This window comes from Mytilus trossulus, unplaced genomic scaffold, assembly GCF_036588685.1.
Source record: "Mytilus trossulus isolate FHL-02 unplaced genomic scaffold, PNRI_Mtr1.1.1.hap1 h1tg000024l__unscaffolded, whole genome shotgun sequence".
Lineage (NCBI taxonomy): Eukaryota > Metazoa > Mollusca > Bivalvia > Mytilida > Mytilidae > Mytilus > Mytilus trossulus.
In genome coordinates this window covers 283,366-308,486 of record NW_026963290.1, presented here as the reverse complement: position 1 = coordinate 308,486, position 25,121 = coordinate 283,366, and the positions used below count along the sequence as shown (strand labels likewise).

At 31.9% G+C, this 25,121-nt stretch overlaps 1 protein-coding gene across 1 annotated transcript in view; it reads right to left on the bottom strand.

Annotated features, from left to right (window-relative positions):
• Positions 1–5,320, bottom strand: part of LOC134698879 (RNA-binding protein 42-like) — a 36,181-nt gene extending 30,861 nt beyond the window's left edge. The window contains exons 1-2 of the mRNA XM_063560555.1: positions 5,160–5,320; positions 138–349 (exon numbers count right to left, since the gene is read on the bottom strand). Of these exons, the coding sequence (XP_063416625.1) occupies positions 138–349; positions 5,160–5,212 (265 nt within the window). The 5' untranslated portion in view covers positions 5,213–5,320. The remainder of the gene's footprint in view (positions 1–137; positions 350–5,159) is intronic.
• Between the last annotated feature and the right edge of the window lie 19,801 nt (positions 5,321–25,121).

Below are 25,121 nucleotides of genomic sequence, written 5' to 3'. Positions count from 1 at the left end.
TTAGCAGCCAAGCAGGGTTAAATAAGTTTAACAAGACCTTTTGTCATTGTTGCATATATAAACAGAATCCAAAATAAGCAATAAAATACATAAAGGAATATATATTGACCAGGTACAGAACAGTAAAGTATACATACCTGAAGCTGGCAAGGAAACTGATGGTGGTCCTGCAGGCTTACTACCAGGTGGAGCTGTGGGTGGTTTTCTCAAGGGTGGAGGAGGGGGGTGCCCAACAGAAGGGGGATCTGATGATATCCTGGCTTGAACATTGGTGAAAGTTCTTGATCCTATTATCATAGGATGTGGCTTAGAACCCTGGCCTTTTGGAGCCAATATTTCTTGTTCAAATCTGAAAAAGACAAGTAAGGTGTGACGATTGAACCTCAAATAACATATTCACTATTGTTGAACTGAGTTCATTGTACTGTAGGGGGAATTTCGTGTAAAAAAAAAACATTAAGTATGCAAAAAAATTGAAACATTTACTCAATCTATTACAAAGCTGCACAAGACATCACAAATCAAAAGCCTCATATTAATTTAAGGATATTCTTTCCTTTTTTTAATGTGAGGGTAAGGATTTGTATAGTGCTATACAAAAATCTTTGGTATATACTAGTATATGGAGATATATATTTTTTTTTTGTAATATACATTCCACTGTCAGCCAGACCAGAGAAATATCAACAGATACATGTACTACTGTGAAAGTACTTTAATTCGTGGGTATCAATTTTTGTGGTTTGAGCAATATTTACATGTTCGTGGGTTTTTATATTCGTGGATTTAAGTTTTCTAAAAAAAAAATATTATAAAAAATAAAAGCTTTCAGAAACTGAGGTAACAAATAGTCTGGATTGAAGGAAATTGCAAAGAAAACATTGACCTGTGTAAATCGTAGTGACAACACTAATTAACCCAAGAAAACGTGATCAACAGATTAAAGGCCATTAAAGGTGTTAATATCTGTCACCTAAAGAAAACAGTAAGATAAACAAATGCTATAAACGTATCTTAAATTGTCAAATAAATCTAATCAAAATCAAGCCCAGCATGAATTTATCATTTCCCATATGTACGAGAACTGTGAGGATATAAAATGAACACTTTATCATACAAGGATATCAATACCGGAAATATGAATTCCATTGATCAAAAATATTTTTTAAGAGAATTAAAAGATCAAAAGTTGTACAATTTAGGTTATTAAAGATTAAATGGGTATACATTTTTAGTTCTGTGACTGCAATTAAAGTATTATAAGATTTAGAGTATTTAAATATATTCTCTAGATCAGATCAGTAGTTAAACCTACATGGGTATCTTTCCATGTCTTCATTTGAACAATTGTTGTTTTATTTCATTGGACACTTAAATTCGTGGATAAAGTCAACCACGAAAACCACGAAAATTGGTACCCCACAAATAAAAGTACTTTCACAGTAGTTATTGTACCTGTAGTTCAATTCAACAAAAACTGAAAGTTTGACAGACCAAGGGATACAATCCTTGCTAATAAAAAAAGAAGATGTGGTATGATTGTCAATGAGACATCTCTCCACAAGATGACACAATAATTAGCTTGTTAATGCTGAAATAAATCTGGATGAATATATATGTAGGTAGGGGATGGATATTCTGGTTTCAGATCAATGTATTTGTATGTCATAGTATTTTCTATTATTATAAAATTTTTATTTTGGCAGTGTCTGCCCAACCAGTACCCCACACAAGAGGACCAGTAGTCAAATTTGCATTAGTAGACTACATATCCCCATATCTAAATTGCCATCTAATGGCACATGAAACATGAAATATACACGGAAATTATTGCAATAAGGGAATAAATTGTTTGAAACCAGACTCACAAGTTTTTATAAATATTTATATACATGAAATAGTTAGTGAACAGTTTTTTCTCTGTTAAATAAATATTCTTAAAATGGAAATTGTGATATATGACATTTAAAACTTATAATTTATTGAAATTATTTGTTAAACACTTATATCAGTCAAATAAAACTTATATCAGTCAAATTACTACAAACATATATATGTATAAAGGAACTCTGAATCAATTGTGGCAACAAAAAAATCCAAAAGAAAATCATAATTTGAGAAACTCAAATTTTTTAGGCACAAAATTCGAAACAAATTTCAAGAGGAAAAGGGTATTTTTTTTTAGTTATAGTTTTAAATCCGATTTGCAGCTGCTTTTCATTCCTTATCAATGCAAGTTTTTTAAATTACTTCTGTTGAATACTATTTTTTCTTGTGTAAATCATTCCTGATATAAAGGAGATACACATAGACATTGTGTCTAATCAATTTCTGTGAAAAAAGGGGGTATGTGTCCACAGACAAAGACCAAATTAAATCGTCATTTCACAAACGTAGAAGCCCATCGGGTACATCAGTTGTCATGCATTCCCGTTTTTTATATGTTTTATATTCAAATGAACAAGGTTTTTTTATTATCAATACAAATCTATCTTATCAAATGTTGACAAATATGGGAAATGAACTTAATGTGTAATTGGTTTTAAACACAGGTTACATTTGGCAAAATTATTTACACAAACGACATTTCAAGGTCATTTATGATTGATTTGTCTATTTTTAGAAATGTAAATTGGAAATGTTATCAATTCTGTTAGTGTTTAATGCATTTCATTTCATAAAAAAGGATGTTTTATTTATTTTCTAGAGATAATGCTTTTGTTAGGGTCGGCCAGCCCGGTCCGACTCTGACTCGGACTCAGCGGGAATAAAAAAGCATGAAAAGTCAATTCTATTTATATTCTGCAAGTCAGCAAAATCGGGTTAGCAAATCCCTTAACCAACAAATTAAAAAATCCTGGCCATGTTACTTTTACATGTTACTTTTTTTCCAAACTTGTCTTTACCATACTTATCATTGCTTATTCCAGACGTTCCGTATTAGAAGATGTTTCTGGCATTTCCTCTGCACTTTTTGTATTATTATAACTTCATCACAATGACAAGAATAACAGTACAGATTAACATTAATTAATAAGACGCAACAACAATTTCACTGAAGGCATGTTTACAAAATGTCAAAACAAGCCAAAGACAGGGTTTCCGCTGGCGGTCGCCATTTTCGCCATTTGTGAAAAAATAATAATTGTGGCGATTAAAATTCGTCATTGGCGAAAGAATTCGGGGAAAGAAATATATATAACGATTTATTTTCAGCCATCTTGTTTATTTACCTTTTTCGGATTTCTCTGACTTTACCTACATATAATGTATCAGACAATACTCGGAATTCACCTTAAACTCGTTAAGATTTTGACAGAAAATCAATAATCAGCTGATTGCATTCATAGCTATCCACATCAAAGGACTAATTAATAAAGGTGTTGTCTTAGATTGTATGATAATATGACAAAATGATATGGTTAACTGGCTTCTGTCACATGTCACATAAGGGATTTATTAACCACTTTGCAACGCACGTTTTTGAAACAAAATTTTTACGCTTCCTCTCCTTCTTTTAATGATAGTATTACTCGATTTATTTCACTTGACTGGGCGGAGTTTAACCGGTTCGCTCATAATAAACCAGTCCATCTATAGATAGGTGTGTTAGGATAAACTCATCAATGAAGTGTCCAGTAATTCTTTTGTAAATTCCTTTGATGACACTGATAGGTGATTCGAAATCAGTAATAATTATAACGGCAATCATCCTTATCACACACATCTTCAAATAGACTGTCCTTATGCAAATTAAAACCTAGCTCCGCCCGATCAGTTGAAATAACATTAGTAATACTAGTCCAGAAAAGAAAATTGTTGTTACATGTATGACGAAAAATTTTCAAAAGCAAGAAAGTTCTCTGATTTAAAACTTAACAATTTAACTTTCATATAGATCATTGATTTGATTGGGTACTTCAAAGTCGTTTCAGTGACACATGTGTTTAAAGCATATAGTTTTACTTATTTACGATGGTCTAGAAAAGAAAACTGTCGTTATGAAGAAATCTATTCAAAAGGTTGGCATGAGAGTAACCCTTCAATGTTGAATGACTACACCTTACATGAGGGATCAATTCCAAGTGATAAGATGATTCGTTTTGTTGTAAAAACCACTTCTTATTTAGGGGGGGGGCTGAAAAAAAAGAAAAAAATTTAAAAGAAAATATATTTGTGTTACTTGGTGAAAAAAATAATAAAGTGGCGAAAAATATATTGTTTCGGCGAAAGAGGTGGCGAAAAAAATAATTGGCCCAGGGAAAACCCTGCAAAGACCAAAAAATTGACAAGAACAGTAAAGCGCCTTTTATGGAGAAAAATGATTTATTCATATAAAGGCTTTTGGGTTTTTCAATCGAAATAAAAGCAAGCTAACTTGAAAGATTATAATTAGAGAAAAATTCTTGTCTGTACTAGCCAAATTTCACAACTTTAAAGTTGTTTATATAAAAAAATTATATCATGAATGATAGTTTATTACATTTCCGGGGTAATCAGTAATACTGCATGTTGCTATTATTAACATAGGAAAACACCTGTAATGTACCAAAAATATATATAGGTGCTCCCATCATTTAAGGAAACACTACACAGTTGTGTACACACACATGGCGACACAAAACATGATTGGAAATCCATGTGATGATATCTAAATGTATCAATACAAAGTGAAAATATTGTGCGCTGTGTAGGCCCTTACATTTGTCACTCTATGCGCCATTTCTGGTTGATAAGCGCAATTGGCACATGACGCTTGTCCTTCCGTATCACTGCATTATCATTGATTCCCATGGGCGGACGTGTAGCCTAGGAATGCCAATTTGACTACTCACACAGACACTGTCACTGCTTTCAATTTTTGTCTCTAACACTAACAGTAACAACTACTTGAACTAGGGATATATGTACATGTATATCTGCACCGTCAGTCATGGATTTGTAAGTCTGGATGACAAAGCTGAACTTAATCAAACATTATGAGGGAAGGTGGAGGGTTCTTCTTTTCCCAAAAAGGCATAGAAGAATAACCAGTTCGTTGCGTATCTAGTAGAAGTTAGTAAAAGTACTAGACTGTGTACATTATTTTATGAATCTTGATTCTGTATAAAATGTATTGGGGATATTAATTATTATGACATTTTCTATTCGGTTATTACCGACTCATTTCCTCTTCCATCTCTTTCAATCTCTGGTCTGTTATCATTGCCATTTTGTCTTGTTTTGTTAGAAATCAACAATATATTTTTTAACAAATTAAACGTTTTGGTTGGTTCGATGTCAACTTTTATCTATGAATATGATACGTTTATGCGCCTGTTAAAACACTCTAATGACGAAGAATTCATATTTCCGAACAAACTAAATACCATAATAAAATGTTTATACAATATATAACCATAATGACCTTCTTTAAAACATTTTTAACCCATATTTCATATTGTGATATTCTGTGTTTAAAGGGATGCTACCTTTCAAATTCTCATATTGATTTATAACAATGTAAAACATTATACAAATCATAAAAAGTCTTAAATTTACAAGTGTACAGGGCATGGGCTCAATTATGTAGCTTCGTTTCGAGTGTAGTTTAGTCTACTGAGACGCCATCAAGTATTCTACTAACTTTTCTTCTTTATTCTTTCCTACTTTTGTAGTGTATCACGGATAAGCAACTGATGACTGATGACTGTAAGCAACTATCGAATTGACCGTCTGATGACCATATAAGCGATATAAACATAAATATAGATATAAATAGATATCACTTGAAAATCGTGCAATTGGATTTTTATAGGTCTGTTTAATTTCAGTTTAAAGATTAAAAATGATTCAATGATGTCGAATTATTCACTTGCAAGTGCATAATTCATTTTAATATTTCTTGGCTTATTTTGAAAAATGAACCATACTGACATTTAAAAACTAAAAAAAAAAATCATAATACATCCCGTAGCTAGTGTCCCTTTAAAATGTCGTGTTTTTTTTCTCTCCTACAAAGAATAATTTACTAGTGGAATATGAAGTGTTTTCAAGTGAACTAATAGTGATAGAATATGACATTTTACAAAAGGAACATTAGTTTGTCTTTATGAATTCAAAAAAAGGAGAAAAGAAGGTTAGAAAAAGGAAAAAGTCAAGTACACAGAATGTGAGTGGTGAGAAACCAAACAAAAAGGCAGTGACTAATACTCAAAAGTCCTCGTCAAACGTAAACAAAACAAAGAGAAATGTAAACAAAAACATTACAAATGAAGACTCGACCAAAACTGTAAATATGGCAACTTTTAATGTTCCCGCTTACGATACCCCAGTTACTCAAAATAGACAACAATTTCAATCTTACTCAATGACGCAACCAGTCCAGAATCCAAATTTTATACAACAGTCTCCAAATTCGCCGGCCGTGGGTTTTTACACCAGTACTCCACATAATATAAACTCTGTTATGCAGCCAATGGTGAATCCTTTTTCAGACACAAATTGTAAACTAGACGATCTTACTCAAAAGGTTAATATGATATTTGAAAAAATGTCAACACTTGATGAACTTTCAAAAAAGATTTCTACATTTGACAGAACAGTCCAAAATTTATTCAAAACTGTAGAAAAAGTGTCCAAAAGAGTTGATGATGTTGAGCAGGGTATGAATTTCATGAATGAAAAATTTGAAGATGCAAAAAAGGATGTGTCAGATGTCAAAGGTGCATGCGCAGGAATTCGAGAAGATGCTGATGTCGCGAACGATGCTATATTTCGCTTACAAAAAGATCTCGATGAACTATATACAAGACACATTGACTTACAGACGAGATCAATGCGAGAAAATTTAATTTTTACCGGAATACCGATGCATGATAAGTTTGAAGAGTCTGAGACCACTGAAAAAATTATTGAGAAATTTATGACCGAACAACTAAAATTAGGTCGAATAGCTGAATACGATCGCGCCCACCGTTTTGGTAAAGAATATGTCGAACGGTTCCCCGATGGATCAGTGAAACTCATGACTAAGCCAATAGTTTGCAGATTCCGAAATTTTAAAGAAAGAGAATTCGTAAGAAAAGCAGCTAGGGAATTGAGGGACACTCACTTCGGTATCAGTGAGCAATTTCCTAAAGAAGTTAACGATAAGCGCAAAGAACTTTGGCCACACTTTCAAGAAGCCCGTATACAACGGAAAAAAGCATTTTTCAAACGGGACCGCCTATTCATCGAAGGAGTTGAATATTGCCCACCCAAGAAAGATGAAGAGAAGAGAGATGATGATGTACCTCGACGACAGTACAACAAACAAGGTGCCCGACCAAAAAAATTAAACGACCCCGGACGACGACAAAGGCGCATTTCACCGCATTAGGATAACCGTGGAGGAAAAGAACACGAAACTGTTATATCAGACGAATTATTTGACACTTGTGACTTTCAATCAAATTGTAATAGTTTTTCTGTAGATAAACCCTCTAGCAATTGTATTAAACTATTATCCTTAAATGTTTGTGGTATCAAAAATCGATTACTATACCCTGAATTTAAATCACTGCTGAACACCTATGATATTGTCTGTTTTACAGAAACTAAATTAGATGATTGTGATGTTATAAACTGTGACGAATTTATTTTTAATTTTAAAAATAGACATAAAATTACAAGCCATAGGTCTGGTGGTATTGCTCTAGGCTACCGGAAGTGCTTGGATAAATGTATTAAAACTTTTGATACCGAATGCAGATTTGTGTATTGGTTTTCTGTTGACAAAAAAGTTTTTGATCTTGATGAAAATATTGTATTTGGCATTGTTTACATACCACCTGTTAATACAAATTACACATCAGAAGAAGCGTTTAACGAGATTGATGTTGAATTTCAAAGATTTTCTCAAAATAGTAAATATATTGTACTACTTGGTGACTTTAATAGTCGCACTGCTAATTTGTCCGATTTTTATAATGAAAGTTCTGACGATGAGCTTATTGTTCAACATTTTACTGATCAATTTGATTATACTGATGTACATATACTAGATAATTTGAATATACCTAGAGAAAGAAACTCTCCAGATAATGTAGTTAATGGCTTTGGTAGAAAATTGTTAGACTTTTGTAAATCTAACAAAGTATTTATACTAAATGGAAGAGTAGGTCAAGATGTTAATGCAAAACCTACAAGTAGAAACAATAGTGTAATTGATTATATTATATGTACCTCACATTTTTTACAATTTGTAAGAAATTTTGAAATTGGTGAGTTTTCCAAACTTTTTTCTGATGTGCACTCACCCTTATCATTACATATAGATTGTCAATCATTGATTAAAAGTAATGAAATTGAAAACCATCCTGTACAGCAAAATAGGATTGGAAAATGGAAAATGGAAAAAATAAATGAATATAGAAAAAATATTGATACAAATAAAGTTGATTGTGTTTTAAGCAAGTTGAATACTTATAATGATAAAGAAAATATGTCAAAAAATGATATGAATAATTTGGTACATGAAGTTTCTGATATATTGATTGATTCTGCAAAACTTACTTTTGGTACAAATGTGTATGCTAAAACTATGTTGCGTAATTCTAAGAAACAAAACAATAAACAATGGTATGATAAAGATTGTAACAAAGCAAAGAAAGAATTAAGAAAATCACAACGACTGTATAAAAAGTATGGGTCAAATATTTTTAAAGAAAGATTACGACAGAGTGAGATATATTATAAGAAAGTGATGGATGGAAATATTAAGAAATTAAATGAAGATATTAGTGACAACATGAAAAAATTGTCAAATGTCAAAGGTGGACATAAAAACAAAACCGATCCCAATTCGTACCGCGGTATATCGTTAACAAGTTGTATTGCTAAGATATTCGAAAAGTCTCTTTATCCTCGATTCGACTCCTTGCACATAAAGTTTCCACATCAATCTCAGATGGCATACCAAAAGGAATTATCAAGTATACACGCTTCATTTAACTTACAAGAACCGATTCGTCATTACATTGAACGTAACAGCGATGTTATAGTTGTTCTTTTAGATAGCACGAAAGCTTTCGACACTGTATGGCATGATGCATTGTTATGTAAACTGCATAAATATGGAGTTACCGGTGATTTATGGCTGCTCATAGATGAAATGTACAGTGAGATGCGTAGTTCTGTACTGTTCAATGGTAGGCTATCTCGTTGGTTTGAACTAAAACGAGGCGTTCGCCAAGGTGGCGTCTTATCAGCTCTGTTATATTTAGTATACATAAACGATCTTTTGTGTGACATTGAAGATTCTAAATTGGGATGCGTTCTTCTAGATATCAGTGTAAGCAGCTCTGTTCAAGCCGACGACATTGCGTTACTCTCAACAACAGAAAAAGGAATGCAACACCTTATTAACATGTGTCAGACATATAGCGAGAAGTGGGCATTCAAGTTCTCTCCGACCAAAAGCAACGTCTTACATTATTCAAAGAAGAACAAGAATGTTTCAAGCAATCTAACTTTATATAATGACATCATACCACTCGTGACGTCTGCCAAACATGTCGGTATTCTTTTGAACTGTAAATTTAGATCAATGGACCAGACGTTGAATGCTTGTAGAGTGTTGCGATCAACTGCTCTTTCAGTTCTAAATTCTGGAATTCATCCATCAATTTTAAACCCTTTGACGTGTTCCAAGATAATACTTCAAATTTGTTACAGCAAAGCTCTATATGGTTGTGAGTTATGGAACAATTTGACTCAAACAGAAATTACGATGTTAGAAAGATCTCACAGATTTGTGTGTAAAATCATTCAAGGACTTCCAAAACGAACCCGTTCTGATAAATGTACAAGTCTTCTAGGTTGGTTTTCAGTTGAAAGCATTATCAACAGATGTAAACTTTTATTTTTTGGTAGACTGTGTAGGTTAAAGTCTTCTGCGTTACCAAAACGAATAATGATAAGCAGACTTATGGAATTCAAACATAAATGTGTTCCAGAACAACTTGGTTTTATACCTGACATCTATAAAGCAGCCGAAAAATATAACATTACAGATTATATTGTCAATTTTGCAAATACTGGTTCTTTCCCATCAAAAAAACTTTGGTCAGTTATTGTAAATCAGAATATAAACGCAAGTGAAGAAACATGGTGGTCTTACCGAATTTCATGCGATAATGACTTTTATATGTTTAGACGTATTCATTCTGCAATCAAACCGCATAAAGCATGGACAATTGCGAAACAGTTTCCCGAACTTCGTGCCTCCGCCAAGTATGTTATTGACTTATGTTCTATAGTACGTTATGAAGATGGACATTTACTTTGCGACAAATGTGGAAAGTTCTTCCTGAATATCGTTGAACACTTACTAGTATCCTGTGATTTTATTCAAGACAAAAGAGATGATTTATGGCAAGACATTATTAACATTAATCCCATTCAGTTCAGTGTTTTTATGGACAGTCTTTCGGCACATGAATTCACAACAACAATTCTCTCTTGCAATACGTCATATGAATTAGAAAACGATGAATTAACTTTTTTCTCTAAGACTTGTGTTCGTCACGTTGAAAAAATCTGCAGAGATTTCTACAATCGATAGAAGATGTGTCCGTTATCGATATTATAAACAGTGCTCATTTTTTCTCATATTAACTTTAAACAGTGACTTTAATTCTTTGTTTTTTGTAATTTTGTAATTTATATATTTCATGTACACCAAATCTCTATAATAGAGGAAATAAAGTTATATATATACTAAATGGAAGAGTAGGTCAAGATGTTAATGCAAAACCTACAAGTAGAAACAATAGTGTAATTGATTATATTATATGTACCTCACATTTTTTACAATTTGTAAGAAATTTTGAAATTGGTGAGTTTTCCAAACTTTTTTCTGATGTGCACTCACCCTTATCATTACATATAGATTGTCAATCATTGATTAAAAGTAATGAAATTGAAAACCATCCTGTACAGCAAAATAGGATTGGAAAATGGAAAATGGAAAAAATAAATGAATATAGAAAAAATATTGATACAAATAAAGTTGATTGTGTTTTAAGCAAGTTGAATACTTATAATGATAAAGAAAATATGTCAAAAAATGATATGAATAATTTGGTACATGAAGTTTCTGATATATTGATTGATTCTGCAAAACTTACTTTTGGTACAAATGTGTATGCTAAAACTATGTTGCGTAATTCTAAGAAACAAAACAATAAACAATGGTATGATAAAGATTGTAACAAAGCAAAGAAAGAATTAAGAAAATCACAACGACTGTATAAAAAGTATGGGTCAAATATTTTTAAAGAAAGATTACGACAGAGTGAGATATATTATAAGAAAGTGATGGATGGAAATATTAAGAAATTAAATGAAGATATTAGTGACAACATGAAAAAATTAAAAAATACAAATCCAAAAGAATTTTGGAAATTATTTAATAAGGGACGTCAAAGGGAAAAAAGTAATATATCTATTGGAACATTATTTGATTTTTTTAAAGATTTGAATAAGAACAAGTTTGAAGATGAATTTATTATTGAAAACGATGTGAGCTCACCTTGTGACGATGACACACTTAATTGTGTAATTACACGAGAAGAAATTTTAAAAGCTGTTAAAAAGGCGAAGAATAATAAATCGCCTGGAGCAGATCAAATCATTAATGAATACATTGCTTCATCTCTAGACAGTATGATTCACACAATTGTTTAATCTTATTTTTGATACGGGTATATTGCCGGAAGCCTGGCTTATTGGTAATGTGATACCAATATTTAAGAACAAGGGGTGTAAATTAGATCCAAAAAATTATAGACCGATAACTTTATTGTCGTGTTTGGGGAAAATATTTACATCTATTCTTAACGACAGGTTGGGAGTTTTCGTTGATGAACTGAATATATTAAATGAAAATCAAGCCGGCTTCCGACATGGGTACTCTACAACAGATCATATTTTTTCTTTATATGCACTATTTGAACTTCTCAGTGTTAAAAAGAAAAAGCTCTTTTGCGCTTTTGTAGATTTTGAAAAGGCGTTTGATTTTGTACACCGAAATTCTTTATTATATAAACTCCTTATGAATAATGTAAAAGGAAAGTTTCTTAGAGTTGTTAAAAATATGTATGATGATGTTAAGTCACGTATTGTACATAATAATAATTTATCTGACATGTTTGCTAGTGAAATTGGTGTTAGGCAAGGGGAAAATCTTTCTCCTTTGTTATTTTCTCTATATTTGAACGATTTACAGCAATATTTAGAAAATGTTAACATAACTGGTGTATAATCTTTAACTTTAGATATGGAAAATGAACTTAATATATACCTAAAACTGTTTGTATTATTATATGCTGATGATACTATTTTACTTGCTGAATCAAGTTCAGATTTACAGTTACTTTTAAATAATTTTTCACAATATTGTAATAATTGGAAATTAAGAATCAATGTTAGTAAAACCAAAGTGATGGTTTTTACAAGAGGAAGAATACCCAATAATTTGAAATTTTGTATTGAAAAAGAAGAAATAGAGATAGTTAAACATTATAAATACCTTGGTGTTATTTTTTCTAGAAATGCATCTTTTTTCGAAACTAGAAAATATTTACGAGACCAAGCAACTAAGGCTATGTATAGTGTTATCAAGAAGAGCAGATTGAATCACTTATCGATTAAATGCCAACTAGAAATGTTTGATAAAGCTGTTGTACCAATTCTTCTATACGGGGCTGAAATTTGGGGATACGAAAATTTTGATATACTTGAGCGAGTTCATTTGAAATTCTGTAAGCACATTTTAAAACTTAAAAACTCGACTCCAAATTTTATGATTTATGGTGAACTTGGGAGATACCCCATTTCTTTATATGCAAAATTACGAATGATCAATTTTTGGTGTCGCCTTCTTGATAATACAAATGAAGATAAATTATCCTGTATACTATATAAATTACTATACATTAATTATAACAATTATGGTATTGGAAATAAATGGATTTTATGTATTAAGAAAATTTTTGATGAATGTGGCATGTCAAATATATGGCATTGCCAAGATTATTTTAACAAAAAATGGATAAAGTTAAGTATTGAGCAAAAGCTTAAAGACCAATTTCAACAAGAGTGGTGTGCAGATGTACACCAATCTTCAAAAGGTTTATGTTATAGAATTTTCAAGACTGAATTTAAATTTGAAAAGTATTTGTCGACCTTGCCTTTTAATTTTTTATATACTTTGTGTAAATTTAGATGCGGAAATCATCGTTTGCCAGTGGAGACAGGAAGATGGCAAACTATTCCGAGATCCGAAAGGTCTTGTAATCTCTGTAGCTCTAAAGATATTGGCGATGAATTTCACTACATTATGTCATGCAATTGTTTTAACATAGAAAGAGAAAAATATTTACCACACTATTGTAACAAAAATGCAAACATTATTAAATTTAAAAATGTATTCTCATCTGAAAATGTTGTAGAACTAGAAAAATTGTGTAGATTTATACGATATATATCATTGAAAGTCTGTCCTCCTGGTTAGAGGAACTGTAATATTATTATAATGTTATTATTTTCACACATGCGAAACAAAGATATGTATTATATATGAACTGTTATTATCTCTGTAGCTATGTACTAGTTTATGAGAATAAAATCATTCATTCATTCATAAAGTATTGATGATTTAAGCGGACAAATTGCATGATCTCTCTTTACAATTTAACGAATGGTCCGTATCATTTATCATAATTACATCCCAGCTCCTTTGTTCTAACAGGGGTGATCTGATCCATAACAGTCAATAATGACAACATTTAAACAATGCATTGTAAAATCAAACGACTCCTTATGGCTATACGCGGCACAATCATCTAATTGCATGAATGATTCCTTTTGTACTTTTAAAGGTGATAAACGCGTTAGACGTGCTCATATTTTTTGCTCATCAAAAGCTTGTCTAACATATGTAGAAAAGATCAATCAGTATATATATGTTCTTCAATCTAATTTGTTAGTTAGCATTCTACAACTGGACCTCAATTTTCCGAGAAATCCCCAAAACTAAATATTGACTGAGGACTGATAGATATTACATATAACACTTCATTTTATATACATGTACCATCTAAAAAGCCTTATAGTTTCAGAAGTGATACGTAAATTCTCAGTGATCCAAAATTTGCTCAAGCTTTATACGTTTACAGAGCATAGCTTGGACTGTTGCATGATCTGTCTGTAGATTACTAGCATAAATTATCAGATTGCGAAACTAGTGATTTTTTTTTCCGTCCAGTTAAAGAGAACAAAAAAACGTATTTTCCTATTACTTTTATCTTTAATTCAACGTGCACAAAACCAATGACACAGATATGGCTTCTGACTTGGTACGGGCACGTACATATATGCTAGTCGATTGATCTGTGGCACGTCAATAAGCAAAAAGATAAACATTATTTAATCGTCGGCTGTAATTGTTCTTTGGTCGGGTTGTTGTCCCTGACATATTCCCAATGTCTATTCTTTATTTTATACATTTATACAAAAAAAAACACATACTACTATACAAATCATTCTAATTAGTTCAGTGGAACTGTCATGCAATGTGTTTTAAAAGTGAAAAGTCGTATGATTCTGATGTACGGTAACAAACAGCAAATTACCTCACAATCATAAGATGTCTCTTTGGGGGGTTCCAATCCCGGATCCCGCTTACTGTTTTGTCAGATTCCCGTATCCCGCTTACACTATGGACGTAAGCAATTCTCATTTTTGTCGAGCCTTCGACTTTAGTCGAAAAAGCGAGACTAAGCGATCCTACATTCCGTCGGCGTCGTCGGCGGCGTCAACAAATATTCACTCTGTGGTTAAAGTTTTTGAAATTTTAATAACTTTCTTAAACTATACTGGATTTCTACCAAACTTTGACAGAAGCTTGTTTACGATCATAAGATAGTATCCAGAAGTAAATTTTGTAAAAATAAAATTCCATTTTTTCCGTATTTTACTATAAATGGACTTAGTTTTTTCTGCGGGGAAACAAAACATTCACTCTGTGGTTAAAGTTTTTAGAATTGTAATAACTTTCTCAAACTCTCCTGGGTTTGTACCAATCTTGGACAGAAGCTTGTTTATGATCATAAGATAGTATTCAGAAGTAAATTTTGTAAAAATAAAATTCCATTTTTTCCGTATTTTACTTATGAATGGACTTAGTTTTTCTGCAGGGAAACAAAACATTCACTCTGTGTTTAAAGTTTTTAGAATTTTAATAACTTTCTTAAAATATCCTGGGTTTGTACCAAACTTGGACAGAAGCTTGTTTATGATCATAAGATAGTATCCAGAAGTAAATTTTGTAAGTAAATAAATCCGTTTTTTCCATATTTTACTTTTAAATGGACTTAGTTTTTCTCCGGGGAAACATTACATTCACTCTGTGGTTAAAGTTTTTAAAATTTTAATAACTTTCTTAAACTATCCTGGGTTTGTACCAAACTCGGACAGAAGCTTATTTATGATCATATGATTAAATCCAGAAGTAAAGTTTGTAAAAAAATTACTCTGTTTTTTCTGTAATTTACTTTTAAATGGACTTAGATTTTCTTACAATCATAAAATAGTAACAAGAGGAATATTTTTAATGATTTTTTTCCTCATTGTTGTTGAGCCTGCAATTTACAGCAAAAATAGGCGAGACACTGTGTTCCGTGGAACCCTTACAAATTTTTTTTGTCATTTCCCGGGTCCCGCAGGACCTCATTTTCCGTTTTCACGCCACAATAATTTGACTTTCACGTGTCACGCTTACAAAATAATCGGCAATCCCGCGTCACGCTTAGACCCCAATGAGACCCACATCATAAAGTTTAACAGACTTTTTAGACGATTTCCTGCCGTATTGTTCGCTTGGTAAAAGTGATACTCACTAGAGCCGCAATGTTAGCTAGCCAACCATTATCAAAGCATTACTTCATATTCCATATTTCGTATGAGTAAAAAAACTACATAAGTTTTAGAACATCCCACCATCAGCCGAATACGCTTTCATTCGCGTCTTACTAGTATATACTAGTGAGTAGCTAACAAAACCTTTAAACAGACTTATTAAGAAGGGAGCTAGTTATGACACTGTTGTCAGGTCATTAAAGATTGCATATTGTGGCTTTAATATTGATTCACTTATTATATATAGGGTCTTTGCATATGAATTAATCACATTTATTCTAAAAATAGTTGTTGTCATGACACGGTTATGTTCTTCTCATATATTTCATGATGGTATAATACTAAACCCCTAACAGGAGGGATTGTGCCTGATATTCATATGATAAAGACATAATCTTTCGAACAGTTTAATTGAGGTCTGGAGCTGGCGTGTCAGTAACTGCTAGAAGTTATTTATGTATAATTGTCATCTTGATTATTTTCTTTTTGTTTCTTATTCTGACATAGGACTCGGACTTCTCTTAAACTGCGTTTTACTGTGCATATTGTTATGCGTTTGATTTTTCTACATTGGCTAGAGTTATAGGAGGAGGGTTGAGATCTCAAAAAACATGTTTAACCCCGCCGCAATTTTGCGCCTGTCCCAAGTCAGGATCAAGTCAGGATCCTCTGGCCTTTAACTTGTCGCTTTGATCACATTACCCATTTCCATTCTCAATTGAAACACTAAGAAGACGTCTTAAAATGGACTCTACAAAAAAATGTTGTTTGTATTAGTATTATCTTAGTGTTACGGTAGTGTTGATTATTAAGCACGGTCGTAGTATATTAAAAACGATCCAAGTAAACTTATTGGTCCTTTGTCGAAACTACTTATTATTGCATGATATCACTATAACACCACAATAAGGTGTTTTCATCGGTAGTAAAATTGATTCAGTTTTTATCAAATCTAAATATAAGTAAATATGTGTTGCTATACTTATGTGGACGTATACTCATACATAGTGTCGAAATTATGTACCGTAGGCATAACACAATGACTTTTTTTTAATCATATCATACTTTTCTGTTTTTGTTTTATGACGTCTTCATGCTATTATCTGTTGGATATATATATATATATATATATTGTTACTTTAGTTACTGGGATGGCATAATTTCTGTTGAGTTTTTATTGACCTTCAAGATTTCTGTATAATACTAAGCTCTTGGATTGGTACTATTTGTCTTCATGATATTTTTTGTGTACATCGTATCAAACTGGTGAGTCAAGCCATGCATTTTTTACATGATTTTCGCAGTTTGTTCTTATGCTGTAATAGCTGTTATACCACGTCCTTTATAAGTGAAGAGTAGAACGCTCGCACACTCCCATGGATGACCAGGGGCGGATCCAGCAATTAAAAAGGGAGGGTCCCAACCCTGGAGAAAAATGGAGATGCATTGATCGTCCAAAAAGAGATGGTCAAATCCCGTAATCCCCCGTCTAGACCCGCCACTGATAACAAATGTTTAAATATAAATACTGGCTAAAGCATAAAGTTATTTTTATAATGCATTTAATATCAAACGATTTCACAATAGAAATATGAAAATAACACATCCGCGGCAAAGTTTCATCTTAAACGAATGAACAAGACATATATTTGTTTATAATTGACCTTTCATGCAGTGGTCCTACCAGTACTGTGTACTATGGTTTTGATCTTCATATGTGACAAAACTTCAAAGACTGGAGAGATGGTTACAATTTGTGAACATTGCACACAAATTGAGCAGAGATGTTTTCACGGAAAGCTACTGCCTAGTTGTCATTTCTTTTTTAGATTGATGAGAGTCAGAAAAATAATTTTCTTTGTAATAGTTTGTTTACGCAAAATTAAATCGTTGTTACTATTTTGGATTGAATCAAAATAGCTTATGTCCACATCGTTCCACGTACTTAGTAATTGGAAGAGCGGTAAGCATAATATGGACTTTGTTATTGAAGTGGACATTCTTGAATGAAAATAATTCAGCGGTTCAAAAACATTCTTTATCGATTAATGCAACACCCTCCTAAATTACTAATAAATTTTCCGTTAGTCAGTAGCTAGAACTATGCATCTGATTTGCCTACTATACTACAAGACTTAGACTTGGGGGGAGATTCAAAGAGTCTTTCAGATTTTATTTGGAAAGCTCTAGATCTGCAGACAATTTTGATAAGTTTAAGTTAATTGTTTAATATTATATAAGCGAGTTTTTAGAGTGGATTTAAAGTACACACATTCAAATGTTTCATCTGAATTTTCAAGTGAGTGTGAATAAATGGAGTTCATAAAAAAAACAAAGAGTACCCCTTACTATGAAGATGGATATTCTTCTTATAATAAAATTGAGAATGGAAATGGGGAATGTGTCAAAGAGACAACAACCCGACCAAATAAAAAAACAACAGCAGAAGGTCACCAACAGGTCTTCAATCTAGCGAGAAATTCCCGCACCCGGAGGCGTCCTTCAGCTGGCCCCTAAACAAATATATAATAGTTCAGTGATAATGAACGCCATACTAATTTCCAAATTGTACACAAGAAACTAATAAAAAAATAATACAAGACTAACAAAGGCCAGAGGCTCCTGACTTGGGACAGGCGCAAAAATGCGGCGGGGTTAAACATGTTTGTGAGATCCCAACCCTCCCCCTATACCTCTAACCAATGTAGAAAAATAAACGCATAACAATACGCACATTAAAATTCAGTTCAAGAGAAGTCCGAGTCTGATGTCAGAAGATGCAACCAAAGAAAATAAACAAAATGACAATAATACATAAATAACAACAGACTACTAGCAGTTAACTGACATGCCAGCTCCAGACTTCAATTAAGCTGACTGAAAGATTATGATTTCATCATATGAACATCAGGCACAATCCTTCCCGTTAGGGGTTTAGTATCATACCATCATAACATATATGAGAAGAACATAACCCGTGTCATGCCAACAACTGTTTTTAGAATAAATGTCTTTAGTTCCACCTTATCAGTGACTCAATATTAACGCCAAAATATGCAATCTTTAATGACTTGACAACAGTATCGTAATTATATCCCTTCTTAATCAGTCTATTTAAAGGTTTTGTAAGTTTCTGACGTGAATACTGACACCTTTGTGCTTTATAAAGAATATTTCCATAAAAAATTGGATGTGAAATACCTGAACGTATAAAAAGTCTGCATGTTGAGCTATATTTACGAATGATGTTTTTATACCGATGATAAAATTTAGTAAAAGTTTTGACTAGTTTGTGATATCGAAAACCCTGGTGTAATAATTTTTCAGTAATACATAAATTTCTCTCGTTAAAATCTAAAACATTGTTACAAACACGAGCGAATCGTACAAGTTGAGATATATAAACACCGTAAGATGGTGACAAGGGAACGTCACCATCTAAAAACGGATAATTAACGATAGGAAATGAAAAATCATCCCTTTTATCATAAATTTTAGTATTCAGCTTTCCATTAGTGATATAGATATCAAGATCGAGGAAAGGGCAGTGGTCATTATTAGTATTAGCTTTATTTAAAGTAAGTTCTGTAGGATAAATTTCATTAATATACATACTGAAGTCGTCATTATTGAGAGCCAAAATATCATCCAAATATCTAAAAGTATTATTAAATTTGTTTATCAGATGTTGTTTTGATGGGTCTTTGCTTATTTTTGTCATAAATTGTAACTCATAACAATACAAAAAGAGGTCCGCAATAAGTGGTGCACAGTTAGTCCCCATTGGAATTCCGATAATCTGACGATATACGGAATCCCCAAAGCGAACAAAAATGTTATCTAGTAAAAATTCAAGGGCATATATAGTATCAAAGCATGTCCAATTAACATAGTTTTTTTGTTTATTGCTACTAAAAAATGACCTAAAAGAGTTTGAACATATATATTCACATTCTGATTTTTTGAATGCCTATTTAATTAGGTGTGTGAATTTTTTCTTAATGAGAATGTGAGGTAATGTGGTATACAGGGTAGAAAAATCAAAACTTTGAACAGATTCAAAATCACCAATATGAGCATGCAATTTATCAAGTACTTCCAACGAGTTCTTGACACTCCAAAAGTAATTTATTCCACTATTTTCGAAGGCCTTATTTGAACAATTTATTATAAGGTTTTTAACTATACCAAGTGTGCTGGTAAGAAGAATAGACAATTTAGTAGTTGAACAATGGCTTGAAGACGAAATAAATCTATATTTGTAAGGGGTTTTGTGTAGCTTTGGAAGCCAATACATAGTTGGGACTTTCGTTGTATTTGGCTCTGCTTGTAAAGCGGTGGCTAAAAGTTTATGTTTGTTACAGATTTCGTTTTCTGAAAATGAAGTCAGTTGGAATGTTGGTGAATTGATGATTTCCTTTTTCAGAACCTCAATGTAAAATTTACGTCAAACAATAATAATATTGTTATCAGCTTTATCGGCCGGGACAAAAACAAATTCCTTGGCTAGTTCTTTTAGTTTATGTTTGATACGAGAAATAGGTTTATTGTGTTTATTGTTAATAGTAAAATGTTCTTTAAAATGTTGAATACGTATATCAACTATCTTCATTACTGAATTAAAAAAAGAGTCCAAAGATTTTTTGTCAGCTTTTTCCCGTTTTATCCATTTCATACAGTAAGTATGGAATGAGTCGTGGATGATATTACGACACTCATTCCAATTAATAATTGACGGGGGACGATATTTAGGTCCTTTACTGAGGAATGATTTTAACTCTCGGTCTTGAACGATGTTCAGATCTCCTGTTATAACATGGGAAATGGGTCCATAAATATATGCGGAATTACTGCAATTACATGAAGTAGGTGTATTTTCACTGATATTAACATCTTTACACAATTGACTATAATTAAACACAAATTTCCGGGTAGATTTCTTGTAAATATAACAAATAAGAGGTAGCACAGTATTGTCAAAATAACCAGGAATTTGTTCTTTAACAGAATGGTCGTTAAATATACCGGCAATATTTACAAAATCAAAGCCTTTATTGACATACTTAATTTTAATAAAATGTTTTTTATGATCTTCAGGGCGATCAATTTTGGGAAATAATTTAGAATAACAATATGCCATAATAATTTGAACAATTTCATACTTAGGACTGCTATATGAAATTGTGTTGCAATCCTCCAAAATTTTATTTAACTTATTAACCGGTAACGAACAGAGTTTTGTTAACAGATAATGTCTGCCGTTGTTTTTTGAAATAGAAATTAGGTCCGAAATATTGGTATGATTGGCCCGAAATTTTCTTTGATTGCGATTTGTTCTACGACCGTGAGAACGTTTTTTACGAACAGTTTTAGAAACTATATCCAAAATGTTAACGGAATTGGTTCTAGATATATTACCAATTCCCATGATATTATCATTTAGACTGAGAGGGTAAACTGTCTGTAATTTTTTAATCCAATTTAATTCAATTATTTTCCGTGATCGTACAAACTTTGAATGCGATTCACCAGGCTGCTTATTTACTACTTCTAAAGGTTGAACTGCTAAATATTTAAACGGATGGTTGTGCTTCTTAAGGTGTTGGTAAATAAAGGCAACAGTAGTATACCGCTGTTCAAAACTCATAAATCCATGGACAAAAAACAAAATCGGGGTAACAAACCAAAACCGAGCGAAACGCATTAAATATAAGAGGAGAACAACGACACAATACCGAAACGCAACACACACAGAAACAGACCAATCATCAGACAAAACACCACGAGAATAACAAATGTAACATGAAAACCAAATACATGAATTTGGGATAGACAAGTACCGTGCCACGTCTTATCTCAATATCTCAAAAATAAGAGAAAACACAAACGACTCAACGTTAAAATGCAACACAAAGAGAAACGAACAATATTATAACAATGACCATCTTCCTGACTTGGTACAGGACACTTTTAAAGGGGTAGTAAATGATACTTTTGAATTTATTTGGTCTTTTAAAACGATACAGATGTTCTTGAGTGCGTTTAGATAAATATCGTCCAGTTTCTCCTACGTACTGAATACCACACCCGGTTTGTTTCATGTGAGTAAATAAATAATACTGTTTGTTTTTCAAGTTATATCAGTTTCAAAATTTAAAGAAAATGTGCGACCATTAAACGTGGACCTTACCGTATTGTTGGTGGAAAGACGGGGACACGTAAGTCATTTTATGGCATGACACTTATCGATAGAAGGGTAACCACGATTTTTATTGTTAAAAATGTTAGCGATGGTAGTATTTTTAGATAACCGATTTTGAAGATTGAGACGTGTAGATACCCTTTGAACAAGTTTAGTTTTTAGTATTTTTCCGTTTCTAAGTTTCATAATTGTTTTGTTAGTGAATTACATAACAAAGGAGCAAAGATTGGCGTTCAGAATATGAACCAGCATACAATAATTAAAGTTATGTAAAATTGATAAATTTTTGTTCGGCTGAAAATGTCAAACGCTATCATTATAAATTACCCGAAAAAGATAGTGTATATCAGGGTAGGACTGATGGCTGACTAAATAGTAGAATGGGGCTGAATATTGAAATACTGCTTTTTGATAAATGTTTCTAAAGTAATGAACTAGAGCAGTTCTCGCTCGGACACACACTCCATAATCTAGTATATTATAAGAGCATAAACCTGAAGCACGGGGAGGCACTCTACTGCCTCCACACGGCACTAAAGACAAACTCTGTAAAAAATAAAATTGAGAATGGAAATGGGGAATGTGTCAAAGAGACAAAACCCGACCAAATAAAAAAACAACAGCGGTAGGTCACCAACAGGTCTTCAATATAATTTATATTTAATATAATTTATATTTATCATTGGGAATAAAACCTTCTAGCTCTGGGCATACCAACTATTCTTATTTTGCCTTAACATTCAAATATAACAAAATTACGAATTACAAATTACGAATTTACATTGTTTTAAAATATTTGAATGATATGTGCAAAATGATTATAACAGAACAGACTTTAAGGTTTTCAGCCAGATTTTATTCAAGGAAAATAGATTATATGAATTTAGTTTCCCTTAAACTAGAGGCTCTAAAAAGAAGATGTTGTTCACCTAGCTATAGGTCCATGTGCATCTTCAACATTGGACACTCACCTACATTGTGAACTAGAATATATTCATGATAAAAATCCCTTTTTTTAGTTGTGTTTAAAAGTGATCTGACGAATTTGTTTTTGCACAAAATGTTTGCTTTCAGTTTATAACTACAGTAACAGTAAAAAAAATCAAGATAGTTTTGATGTAAATGAACAATTAGTAGATTTCATAATTCTAAACATTCACCCTGTCAGTTTTTCTCTACTTACAGTGGTTTTCCTGAATAAACTAGCATTTAACCCTCATGTTCTATTTCAGCCATGTTGGCCATGTTGTTTGGTAGGTGGGTTCACCAGACTCCTTGATTAAAACAAGATACCTTAATGAAGACTGTGGCAAAGTTTGGTTAAATTCAGCAAAATAGTTTATAAAAGATAATGATGACATGTCATGATGAAAGGTCACTCTGTTCCTTGGACAAGGTGAGATAAAAAAGAAAATTGTTGTTTTTATGCATGTGTATATAAGAACGTATTTATTCCACTAGCTGTTCTCTTACTTTCAAGTAATTTCAACCTTCAAACATGTTTTTTTTTCACAGTAAAATGTCCCAATAGGAATAGCCACTTCAATCTATTTCATCAAAAAAAAATAAACATGCAAAATTCATTTAATGTAGATTTGTGAAATAACAAGTTTCAGTGGGATGGTAACCATAAAATATAAATATAATGAAGGTTCATGAACAGGTGTCATTCTCCAAAATGTAGTTAGGTATATTCTTTTTTTTTGGACAAGTCTTGCCCTGAAATCATTTATTTTCAATTATAAATAGAAAAGTAAGATTACAACTCCCTAGTTCATTATCTCTTTTGATTTGTTTTACCCTTTTTCATGCTTAGGCTTTTTATATCTTGCTACATGCTATGGTATAGTTGGCTCATTGTTAATGTCTGTAGGGATGCATATAAGTTGAAACATCTGTCTCCTTTGGTCTCTAGTGGATAGTTGTCTCATAAGCAATCACACCACATCTCCTCCAACTCAACATTACAACATGGTGATGGTTTTGGTTAAATAAAAACAAAAATAGATGCTTTCAAATTGTTATTTATTAATAACAAATAGTATATGTACATAACTATTATGTATTGAACACTAGGTAAATAAACTGACCAATCTATACTAAAGTAATAATTATATTTTGCTCAATTTTTTTTCACATAGAAAAGTATGACCAATCTTTGCTATAGTAATAATTAAAATTTTTGCTAATTTTTTTTTTCACATAGAAAGTATGACCAATCTATATATAGTAATAATTATAATTTTGCTCAATATTTTTTTCACATAGAAAAGTATGACCAATCTTTACTATGTAATAATTATAATTTTGGTCAAATGTTTTTCACATGGAAAAGTATGACCAATCTATACTATAGTAATAATTATAATTTGCTCAATATTTTTTTCACATAGAAAAGTATGACCAATCTTTACTATAGTAATAATTATAATTTTGCTCAATATTTTTTTCACACAGAAAATTTGTTCTTCAGATTACTCTATGGGTGAATATCACCATAAACACTTGATCATTTTAGATTTACAAACACATAACAAGTTTAAACATGATTTTTTTTAATGTAATATGATTTGATGTTGCACCAAATTGATAAGCCTAACAAATAAATACTTGTGTTGCAACCTACTCATGAACTTTAATTAGAAAATTTTAAACCCCAATTGTCTTAATTAGAACATCTACCCCGAAAAAAATTGCTAAAAATTGATGTTAAGGTTATTACAGACGTAATTGTCTATTCAGCATGATACAGACATTTTTAACACTCTGAAAGTGTAGCAAAGAAGGGTACAGGGAACAAATTTATTTTTGAAATCTCCATATACATGTGTGTAAAGGAAGTTAACAAATTCATACTAAGTTATAAGTTCTATTATTTATAAACCAAGATGATATAGCATTTGAGTAGTCTAATTTGCAGCAGCATTTACATAAACATAAAAGCGTTTCAATGTAAAAGTATGGTCATTTTAAACTA